Below are 12,281 nucleotides of genomic sequence, written 5' to 3' on the forward strand. Positions count from 1 at the left end.
GAACTGGCATGAAATTTGTTCTTTATCATAACACTTTTATATGTCTAGATATAAGAAGTAAAATCTGAATCCAATTTGACCATTTTTCATGGTTTAAATACCCATTAACATTTTCCCGTACGAGTCAATTAATACGGACAACGTACAATCCTTTAATTTTCTCATAAAAATGTAAATGGCTCAATATGGCTGGAAAAAAATCAGAAGAATTATTTAACACTAGAAAATAAACCTTCACATCTTCCTATAATTGTAAAGCAATGACATTTTGTCTTAGAAAGAACAACAGGGATTACATTTCTGCCTCCAATCTGCTGCTGCTTTGCTTTGCAGAGAGGATAAGAAGTAGCATGAAGTCATTGTGATTTAATTAGGGGCTTAATTGTCTTCGACTAAGTCAGCCTGTTAAGCTGGACGTAGTTGAGAAAGGTCTCCTTTGAGATGCGAATATTTGTATTTGCCTTCTCACTGTTAGAGATGCTTATAGCACAACTATTGATGCACTGTGCATCTAAAGGGATCAAATATTATTTACATCTCTGCTCTAGTTATAGGTTCCAGAGAGCATCTTTCTATTTATTCAATTAAATAAATTGCTGTGCTGGTTCAGTTCAAAGATTAGTAGTAACCTTGTATTCATGTCAACAGAAGCCAAGTAATTTCAACATTGTTGCTAATAATGTTTACTGCTTATGAGAGTGATGCATTCTGTTGTATGTGAGCTAAATGAGGCTTGCCTTCTAGAAAAAGAGGATCTAGCTCCAGTATCAGTGAGGAGATAATGTTGCCTTTTGACTTACAAAACTGTTACAAATCGCTGCTAAAAATAAACTAGTTTTCTGCTGTGATGCCTCAATAATGTTTGGTTAGCAAATCAAAAGTTGCCTTGTTAAGCTCAGGGAAAGATCACAGTTTGGGTTGAAAAGACAACTTAGTCAAGGTCCGTTGTCCTGGTAACAATGGTAAACACTTGATATTCAGAGACTTTGAAGACACAGAGTCATTAAGAGCTAACAATGATTATTCAGAGAGTTTAGCTTCAGGTCAGATTCAGCATCTGCCAAAGATCCAGACAAACATTTTCCTCTGAAACAACATCAGCTGTAAAACTTCAGGCTGAACATCTGTTTGTTGCACTGAGTGCAGAAGAGTTGTTGTGTGGGATTCAAATTACTGCTTGTCTGTGATTAGTATGAAACAACCTCTTCAGGCCCAAATCAGAGCATATATACGTGATATACAGTACATACATCAACAATAAATTAACCATGCATACAGTAATGTTATAGTAAGGAGTTGGGACTTAAAACTGTTGCTTACGTATTTGTCAACAAAAGTGGGTCTGTTATTGTCTGTAAAGTTATAATAATACAGAGCATAACTCAAGGTTCACTTAATAAATAGCTTCTGGAGATTTAAGCTAAAGCCCAAATCCTTTATCAGTGCAGTATTTGTTAATGCAATAGTTAATTATGAAAAAAATCTGTAAATATATTAAATTATATCATGGAAAATAATACTTTTCATATAAAACATGGAGTCATATTTGACTGATTTTACAATACAGTTTTACACCAGATATGTTGGTCCACTTCACACAACATGACAGTTTTATAATAAAGGCTCAAAAACTGTATAATTGGCTATAAAATCATTGAACGTCTATATTCTGCATTACGTGAAACTATGACGTGTGATCAAAAACTAAATTTTGTTACATTTCCAAGGGTCCAAAATATGTCATGTTCCCACATTTTTCTTTGAAAATTGTTAGCATGGCTACATTTTTGCATGGAACTCTACCAAATTTAATATTGCACTATCATTGCATGTTAAAAAAAAAGGCCATGAAGTTAGAAGGAGGTAGATTTTGGTAGCATATACTATGAAACAAGAAAAAAAAGACCTGACCCAAACTGTCTCAAAACATTTCCCTTTTTGTCTTTGCTGTCAGTCAGTTGGTTAGATTATGCTAGATTACAAGGTAAGGGTCAGATGATTGCTTTGGGTTAAAAGAACATAGAAACAAACATGGGTAGGTTTAAATACAAATTAAGTTGCAGATTCACACAAGTTTGCCTGAATGCTGTCCAGTAAAAAATATAACTTAATGTAAAATGCTCCAATTTCTGCAACTTAAGTGTAACACTACATTCTGGTGATGTAGAAAAAAAGTTCCTATTACACATTATCTTGTGTGGCTAGTCAGGATTTTAACTATTTTATGTATTTTATTGCCAGTCATTTATTATGTTTAACTCTTGTTAGAAAATGTCCCTCTTTGGATGCAAACTGAACTTACTTTATCAAGCATGGATATGTTGGGCTGTGCAATTATTGTGTTTTGAACCCAAACTGGTTATTCAACTCAGTAAGAAACTCATTAACTTACAAAAAGCACAACAAAATATTATTAACTCATAGCATGAACTGAGCCAATCACACACTGATTGAAAATATCTTCCTGTTTTATGTGATTTATTTAGAGAAGGTATCAGCTGTTCAGACTCCACTCATAAAAGCTCAGTAAGGGGGAGGTAATGGGAGACAATCAGCTATGTTGTACAAAATGATGGGTTTCTTACAGTCTTCAAAAAAAGATGTAAGTTACACTTAGACTGCCATATTCTGCTATGAAATTAGGAAGTTTTTAAATCTTTCATTCAGTTTTGAGAAATAAACGTAAGCCACAACACATTATGTCCCCACTATGAACAGTTCAAGCTTTAAGGCCTCCAGCAGAGTTAAAGAATAGACACTCTATCTTGTAAAATGGAGCTAAATCACATCCTTTGTGAGGAGCCAATCTGATTGCATTCAACACATCAATCCATAGGAGTCATTTCATAATAGGATCATAAAATTTGGATAAAGACTTTACAGTTCAAATGGTCAAATCTTATTCTATAATGTTTTATCCTTCTTCATTCTCCCTCTTCTGTGGGGGATGTATCATGTGATATGTTAATGTCATGCAGATTCTTTGGGAAAACTTAGGATGTAAGACCCATTCTCACTTAAACATATATCGAGCATATGGTATGTTAGTGTGGAATAACATGAAAAAATGTGGCCTAAAAACAACAGCTGATAAAGATAACATGAGATTCCAAACACAGTTTCTTTTTAAGGTCCAATTTATCATTTTTGATTATAAAAATTCATATTCATAAATAAACAACAACACAATGAATTAGTTAGGCAATTCTCTATGGACATTGTTTTATAGTGTAAATAAAGACATTTGTGACTTTAACCTGAGGGCTATCAGTCTGTTGTTTAGTTTATTAGTGATGATATTCCCAATTTAAAATATTTGCAGGAGGATCATTGAGTTACATTTAAACCTCAGACAAAATTATTTAATTTGGGTAATTAAGTACAAAATTTTGAGGCTTTAACCATCAACAATTTGCAGTGGTTGACAAAGGTTAAGTTGTGCAAACTAAGTGGAATTTTGGTTGTATGAAATACCCCAAAATGTTTAGAAAAACATTTTAAGCTACAAATGATCACCCTCAAAACTCACACAATCATTCATGAATATTTCAGGAATTAAATATTTAGGTTTCTAAGAATATGTCTCTGCTCCAATGAGCCATTGCAACTTACAAAAGGGGGCGCTGTTGAGGCAGAAACCCGCAGCTCGTCTGAACGGCAGCCCTTCTAATACTGACAACTTCAAGGATCCCACATAAGACAGATGACAACAGAATGATTGCAGGCTTTACTTACTGAGAGGTTGAACTGTGTACTGAATCATTTTATCATCTATATCTATTAAATGCTTCAGAGTTCATCACTTCTTATTTATGCTGATCTATATTAAGGAGGGATGAGCCTTAAAGTTAGACAATCAAGGATTTTTTTTCTCAACACATTTTTAAAGCAGGTGAAGGAATTCAACGTGAAATTTCTTTATAAGTGACCAGAAAGTAGGAGCACAACAAAATGCCTTGAAGGTAAGGCACAACTGTAGTGGCTGGGTAACGAATGTGGCATCTGTTGTAGGTGTTATATTGTCAAAAGCACCCTGAAGGTGAAGTTTAAACTCTAAAAATGAGTGACACCTTTGCTGTCTTTCATAATGATCACGTTTCCACTAAGAGGTCCGCTGCACATCCTATAAAACAAATCTGGAGATATTTCAGAAATATTTCTCAGGTTATGAGTTTCGTCTCAGGCTTCAGTGTCACTGTGAAGAACAATGAAGAAAAGCTGGCACAAAACAAACAAAAAGTAACAACACATCATAGCATCTTTAACGCCTATCATGATGTCAGAAAAATTAACTTTGGGATTTCCTGATTGTTTAACAATGAAATGAAAACATCTTTGCATGTTTGAAGCGCTCATATCTGATGAAGACGAATTTTACATTTTTTTTTGTCTATTATTTTCTCAATTAAATTTTTTCATACTTGTTTATTGTGTAAATTTTTAATACTGTGTACTGATTCCCCCCTACCCAGTTATTTCTGAGGTTATTCCAAAACACTTCCCGCAACTCACCTTTTTGTTGTATTTCCATTTAATGCTGCTCGGTTGGCTTTTAAACCAGACCACTACTAAATGAGATTTCAATTTAAATTTCTTTTCCCCTTTTAAATCAGCCAAAATACTAAACATTGTACAATTTTGAACAACTTGCTCTTTTATTACTTTAAACTGCAAGTTGAAAACTAAATTATTTCAAGTTCTTAACTGCAAAAAAACAATAATAAATACAGAAATCGGTTTATTTTCCAATTTTATTTAACAAAATAGTTCGAAATGGATAGCTGGATTTTACTAGTAAAACTCCTAACAATGGCAACACTTAACAAAGCTCGCACACAATTTTCCAAGTGACATCTCTATACACAGATAAAGCCTTCTGGCTGCCTCATCACTCATAAAACTGAGGGATACTGAATGAATTCTTCTGAGATGATGAAAATGTTATAACTTTTATTCTCACACAGTATTTGGGTCATGTCAACAATAGCAGATCTTTTTAAGAGCATGCTTAAAAACACCCCTTATGGAGCAAAAAACAGACACTTTCATTCAACAAAAGCTATTAAATATAATTTACAGGGAGAGTGAAATCTTCCACCGAAGACAATGATCCAAAACACAAGCTGAAAACTTGTCTTCCTTGATATGATATAGACAGTGAATTCAAACTTATGAGCTTTAACTTTTCCATGGTCCCAAATTAACTTATGAAACTTTATATTATATACAAAAATTGTACTACACAGACCAGCAATGTTATAAACTATTGTCAGAGTGTATGAAAACAAATTTAAAAAAATAATAACCGAAATGGGTTACAAAAATGCAGCTCGGTGCATTTTAACTAACGGATTGACTGTATTGCACTGTTATTTAATGTCTGTTGTTTCAAATGACAAGCATGTGTGTTACAACATATTCCTCGCGTCCTCTCTTTTGACATGATCAAGTGTCTTGTCGTGGCACTTGCTTTTTTTGTTCTGGTGTGTTTTGACGTGTTTTGCCAAGTGGTCACTCCTCATGAACCTCTTGCAGCAGTCCGGGCAAACAAAGCGCTTCTCTCCAGTGTGAGTCCTCAGATGTCTCTGCAGCTCATCCGACCTGGTGAAACTCTTGCCACAGAACAGCCAGTTGCACACAAACGGCCGCTCCCCAGAGTGCCACCTCAGGTGCGCTTTGAGGTGAGAAGTTTTCCCATAAACTTTCCCGCAGCCGGGAATGTGACAAATGTGCTGCTTCTTCTTCCCAGGCTCGTCGCTGGACGTGGAGGACTGGCAGTTCGGACACCTGCACCTCCTGCATCTTCGCGCAGTCGCGAGAGGAGACTTTGTGTGCAGCAGAGCGGCGATTTGCGTCTGATATTGCGCAAAGTCCGTATGTCCCAGAACTAAACTTCTCTGCAGCTGGAAGCGGTGGGGAGCCAGGGAGGAAGAGTGGCTCACATGGTTCCCCTGCTGGAGGCTCCACCACGGAATGTCCTCTCCAGGGTTTGGAGACAACTGTCTCTGCTGCTGGTGAACAAGGCCGGAAGGTCCCGTGACAAAACTTGGCATTGCGGGAGGAATAGGAGTTGGCGCTGCGTAGCTGACAGCAGGGACGTAGGTGGGAGGGCAGGAGGACTGCAGGGACTGCATGGAGCAAGGTAGCATCTTCACGGGAGAAAAGTCATATGGGTACGAGGGGTCCGCCGGAGGGGTGAGGGGCAGTTCGTGGTGGGAGCTGAAGGAGCTCTGGATGTGCGCAGAAAGCTGAGGCTTGGAGGATAGTCCGAAAGTGGAGTTGCTGGCCAGGCTGCTTTGAGGGTTTCCCTCGTTAGTCCACGGGTGAAATAAACGCGAAGGGGAGCCCAACGTGGGATCATAGGGGACCTGGAGGAAATCTGCCGGGTTGGATCCGTGGTGATGCCCGATCCGATTACAAGTGGCCGCCAGGAGAGCCAGCGGAGAATGTTTACAGTTCTCTGGAGAAGAGTTTGGAGTGCGATCCTGGATACAGACACACGCTTTATATTACGACCAATATTCAACACATTTATGAGATATTACACATATAAAAAAAACTACTTTCTAAAGTCTTTAACTAAACAGTTTAAGTCTTTCGGAATTATCCTCATTAAATTATATTACCATACTCTGAATCATGATGATGTGACATAAAAGTTGCCGTTATGTTACTAAAAGAAACGTAAGATATCCCGTCTCTAAACAAGACACGTTAACCACTTGAATCGTTGTTGATATTAAGCGAGCCGAAGCTCAAGTTAAATTAATTCAGATATACAAGTATATAAGTTATTTAAGTGCGCAAAGCAAAGAGAAACTTGTGAACAAACCTGCAGAAAAGCTTGCAGTGTTTCATTCCGTAAAACAGCCACCGCTGCCATTGTGAACGTCCTCCTCCTCGCAGTGCAAACTAATAATAAAAATAAATGCGCTAATTTGGAAAAATATGAGCATTCGCTGTAAAATATCTTGTCGAGCAGGTCTTCACTCTCCTAGTACCTCCTCTCTCCGATATATCCTTGGTCTATCTGAAGAGTGAGGGATCACTTCTTAGAATTTGATAAGGACTTTGGTGGGCCGCCAGCCAGTCAGAAATAAGATTTATTACTTTGAAGTTTGCCGCTGCCCAATCATCAAAGAATAGCGGCTCTTTGAGAGGGGAAAGCAAATCCTTTGAATCCACAAAGCTCCTATGGTGTGTTTGTTGGTCTGGATAAAGGAGCTGATTATTAGGGGGGTTGGGAAGGGAGGAGATAAAGGCGGGACAATTAATGAAGTAATCACTATGTGGGAAATGTATATACACAAATAATTGGATTTTCTTGATCAAAGACCCCCATGCCGCCTGGAGACCCCGGTATTGGATGCTGTAGTCATCTGATCCTCTTTTTGTAATTAAGGATTTGTAGCAGAACCTTATGTGACAATGTGACATTGTTATCTCTGGAGATCTCCAAGAGCGTTGCCTGACTGTTTGATGGAGGAAGGAGACCAAATCAAGTGACTCAACACAAAGTTCTCATCTGTGAAGAATCTGCGTCTCTTTTACATTTCTAATTTGAATTAAAATTTCTTTGTTGTGCCTTTGAACTACAACTTGGCATTAAACACTTAATTATGCCCTCTGAATTATTTCTCCCTCAGTCATTTCAATCACTTGTTTTATCAGAAGCTCACCCAAAATTCCCATCTTTGTTCAGCATTAAAACTGACACTGACAAACTAGAGCCTGTAGAAAAACTCATTCATGTTACCTTAAAATATAACTGAAGTGTTCATAAAACTCCACTGTAAGAAAACCTCTGACTGAATATTACACTTAAATGTGGGCATCTCAATTATGCTTCTTTGCCATGTCAGGTTCAGTTTGAGCAGGATGTAGAGTGCAGACCAGGAAAACATACATGATCTTATGAAGTAAACAGTGGTGACCCCCCCCTCCTAAAAAAAAAAGCAAAAACAAAAAAACACACATGTGCAATATATGAAGAAAATATTGCAAAAATCCTAAACCAATGCATCCTGTAACAACGTCTCTGTTTTTGTTTCAGAACATTTAATGAAGGCAAAAGTATGCAGTTTTCATAAGATAATATCCAAAACTTTTGTAGCTGAGCTGAAGAAATGGAAGTTCAGCTCTCTGATCTTTATCTGGCTTCCCTGCAGAAACAATCACTGTCCTCTCAACTAGTTTGGAGCGGCAGATTTTGAATTAGATCTGTTCCTTTGAAGGGATTAATGTTCCCAGTCCTCTCCCACGGCTTTACACACAGTCATGAGGGAAAGGGGGTGTCCTGCTGGGCTGTACTGGAGCCATGTTACAACACTGGCTGCAAAAGTGGCGTAGTTACACACACAGAAAAAGAAAACAGAGGAGATTAACCTTGTTTACAACAAGTTATGGCAACCATGTTAACTAACAATACTCATGAAAGTATGCAAAAAGTGAGCAAACAGGAAGGCCAGTGCTTTGGATCATGTATTGCATCATATTAAATCTAAACAAGGTTTACTTTTGGTGGCAGCTCTTGTACACCTGAGAAGTTTTTTATATTTGAGGAATTTTGTCCCACTTAATAACAATGACATTTGAGTTATAACCAGTTGGTTTATGAATGCATAATGGCTAATTCATTTTTTTTTTTCAATCAGAAGTTATTAATGTAATAATCAAAATCATAAATGTGTGTTAATCCTTCTCCAAACATTTCTTTTTATTTTTATCTTTGAGATGCTTAACATTTGTTCAATCCCATTTATACACATATAAATTAAACTGAAATGACAAAATAAATCAATTTTTCCACTTGCAAAGAAAAACATATTCAATAATGGGTTCTGTCTAATTAAACCATAATTAATAACCATTAACAAGACCAGTTGTTTCTGCCTGTAAGTAGCACTTTATCGATGAGGATAAGACTTTACTAACAAGTTTGGGGTTATTGGATTTTGAAGAACTCCCATATCTAGTGTTTATCCTTTTTTAGTTTTCAAATATTACCATTCGGGGCAGTGTGTAACTCAGCTGCATAGAGTTAAGCAGCTGCCCCACATACAGAGGCTACAGCTTCTCAGTGCAGCTGGCCCAGGTTCGAATCTTGGCCTGGAACCCTTTACTGCAGGTCATTCCCCGCTCTCTTCGACCTATCTTTCCTGTCCAGCTACTGTAAAATAAAGCCCACTAGAGCCCAAAACTCCTTACAATTTCTCTCTCTCTCTCTCTCTCTCTCTCTCTATATATATATATATATCATTCAGTGTGTTCATAAATGGATATTTCCAAAAGTTTTAATTGCAAAGATAAAAACTTCATGCTGATGGAGTTCAAACAAAGCAGTAAAAGAAGTTTATAAACCCAAAGTTGTTTGTATTTAATGTAAATCATATCATATCTAAATCATATTTAAAGCATTACTACTAGCGGCAATCGATAATTCAATGCCACATTATGGTGGTACCAAAATATCAGACTTTTAACACCAATCTGCATCGTCTGATTGTGCAGGGGCAGTCAGACCCTTTGGGTGGTATGTTGGGTTCAATGTCTTAATTGACTGCATCTGTGAAGGTGTGGATAAGCGCTCTTGCCTCGAGAAGCTTTGCAGTGAGTTCATCACTATGCTGAGCAGGAGCACATTCTTGGTTATGCATTATATTCCTTTAACTTCAGCTAAATATTTTAGTCCAGTAAGTTTAAACTCAGATGTCAGTCTTTATGTTGCATCCTAATAGCCAGGTCCAGTTTTACAATTAATGTTGTTGGTGCACAAGTATTCATGTACTGGAACAAATGTCAACACAAAGGGGCTGGAAGCTTGATTTTTACTAACACAGATACCAGCCTCGGCAGACAACAGCAGAATTTTTTTTTTACAATCTTCTCTGAAGACAGGTTTAAATGTCAGTTAAATGTCATGTTATAATCTGCTCTTTTATGTCAAACCAGGCAACTGCTGACATGGAGGGGGGAACTCACTGGAAAACAAAATCAAGATTTTTCAGTCATTCTTAACAAAGCTGTGATTACACATATTGAAATGACACATACATTCTTCATGTTGGGCTTGATTTATGCAAAAATCAGCTTTAAATGTGAGCCATCAGGACACGGCAAATTTCACCCCATATGTGATTTTTATGAGCTTTTACAAATTATTGATATCTTCCTTTGAGATGCTGGTTTTAGCCTTAAATGCACATTCCTACATTTTTCCACTTCTCAATAGGGCTCCAGCTGAGGTAAAGATTTGGCTGGCCAGGACTTTGACACAGTTTGCAAGATATTCATAGCTGTAGGCTTCACACAATGTCCAGTCCTAGAATGTCCCTGGGGTAATTTCCTTGCTTCAAACCTTTACAACCCCCAGACTTCAAGTTTTGCAGGGCTGCATCAGCAGTGGTTTGACTAAAGGATTTTTTTCCCAACAGTATTTGATGGTAAACTTAACTTTGAGAAACTCACACTGCAATAAGTTTCCTTTTGTATGATCAGTCAGAACTGCCATTTGTGTCCTTTTATGCATGAAGTAAAATAGGTTTCAGTCTTGTAATTATGATGGAAAACAAAAGAAGGAAGGGAACTGTGGCAAGTGTTTTTATCAAAGATCACAATGAAGTGAAAATCTGTGTACTCACAATGTCTTTACTTGGCCCAGAATCTAAGGTGCAGACAAAATTAATCTCCTAAAAGCTCAACAGGTGGCTTTCTAATGTGAAATATTTTGGTGTATAGAGCAGATTGTTTCAATATTGACTTTTTTAGCATGTGTTCAGATGACAGAAGATGTAGATTAAGAGCAGATTAACTTATACTTAAACTTATACTGTCATAAACAGACTCATTTTAAAGTTTTACAGTGGAAAAAAAGAGTAACAAGAGAGAAAACATATAAATAAAAAAACATAAAAGACAGTTGCTTATATAGATTTATTTGACTAATATAAAACAGCTGTTTTCTACAAATAAATATACATTTACAACAGAAGTCAAGTGAAATTTTGAGATTCAGTTGCTTTTGGTTCCATTTGGAAATGTGAAGAAGGCAACCTAGAAGAAAAAGAGAAAAAGTAGCATTACATATTCATTTAGCAGAACATGAAAAATACTTTCTATTATTACTCCCCACATTTGCATCAGTATAATTTCATGAGCTGAATGATTTACACTGATCTACTTTAGAGGCAAAAAAGTAAGTTTTAACCATATATGATCTCAACCTGAGCAGACTGACAGTGAGGACTGCAAAATTGTCAGAGCCGCTGAGCGACGCCACAACATGAACCCTTTTTAACTTACCATATTCTCTGGACAGTTGGCGAAAAAAATAGGTTCCACATCTGTCTCATACAAGAGATTTCAGAGACTGGGGGGTGGGATGATGGTGAGTGTGTGGGAGAGACAGAGACGGGGGAGAGAGGGAAGAGATGCTCGAGGCTACTGGGTACTTGAGCCGCTATAATGGTGTCTCGTATGAGAAAACATCTGTGAATTTCCTCAGTGATCTACAACAAAGTATAACTCAGAGCAGTCACTCAGCAGACCTTTGAAGTTGTGTCTGACAGAAAGCTGCCATTGTTCGCAGCCCCCAACACACAGAAACTCCAACTTTGGTCTCACTAATTTTCCCTGCAACGCGATACAAGTCTTTTTTTTCACCCCCCTCTCTTCCGAGCCTATGAAGCTGGGGATCTTTGCATATTCAAGAGCAAACAGCAAAGCCTTGGCAATGTGCAGGGTTGGCCCCAGGTCACGTAAGGCGGGACAGGTCATTTTACCTTCTCTCAGCCCACCCTGGGTGTGTTAATCCAGCCTTAAAGAGGAAAAATCTGCCCCCTCTATGACGATGTACAGGGTCCCAGCCTGCAGTGCACTCTCAGTAAAAATTACAATAAAAAGACGTCACCTTCAATCCCTGATGTTATGGGCAAAACAGCCCTCAGATAATCGAGTGCTGTCAGTTTTAAGGAGCAACTCGTGTACAATTATTACACATACAATTTCAAGTATTATTTTCTAATATTTTTTCCATGCTGGAAATGCTTTACATAAGTTGTCAAACCAGTGTGTCTCAGCAAAAAACAAAACAAAAAAAAACTACATGTTTTATGTTGCTTTTAGCTGGTGCTGCAGTAAGTGGCAGTGACATAACTGTGGGAAAACACTTTTCCTCCTGTTGACAGTTTAATCTGACACAACTGACTTTTACTTTCCTCTAAGAAGACACAAAAAGCAGAAATGCACATATGTTAAAAGCAATTATTTTCTTCTGCTGAATT

General features: G+C 37.4%; 2 protein-coding genes across 2 annotated transcripts in view; both read right to left on the bottom strand.

Moving 5' to 3' along the window:
- Positions 1-4,736: 4,736 nt before the first annotated feature.
- sp5a (Sp5 transcription factor a) lies at positions 4,737-7,167 on the bottom strand. The gene is made up of 2 exons (XM_042000870.1): positions 6,833-7,167; positions 4,737-6,485 (listed from the first exon to the last, which is right to left on the bottom strand). The coding sequence occupies exons 1-2, from the start codon at positions 6,881-6,883 to the stop codon at positions 5,409-5,411; spliced, it is 1,128 nt and encodes a 375-aa protein (XP_041856804.1). The 5' UTR covers positions 6,884-7,167; the 3' UTR covers positions 4,737-5,408.
- Positions 7,168-10,953: 3,786 nt separating this feature from the next.
- myo3b (myosin IIIB) overlaps positions 10,954-12,281 on the bottom strand; it is a 69,341-nt gene continuing 68,013 nt past the window's right edge. The window contains exon 37 of the mRNA XM_042002340.1: positions 10,954-11,052. The gene's annotated coding sequence lies outside the window, so the exon portion shown is untranslated. The remainder of the gene's footprint in view (positions 11,053-12,281) is intronic.

This window comes from Melanotaenia boesemani, chromosome 12, assembly GCF_017639745.1.
Source record: "Melanotaenia boesemani isolate fMelBoe1 chromosome 12, fMelBoe1.pri, whole genome shotgun sequence".
NCBI lineage: Eukaryota > Metazoa > Chordata > Actinopteri > Atheriniformes > Melanotaeniidae > Melanotaenia > Melanotaenia boesemani.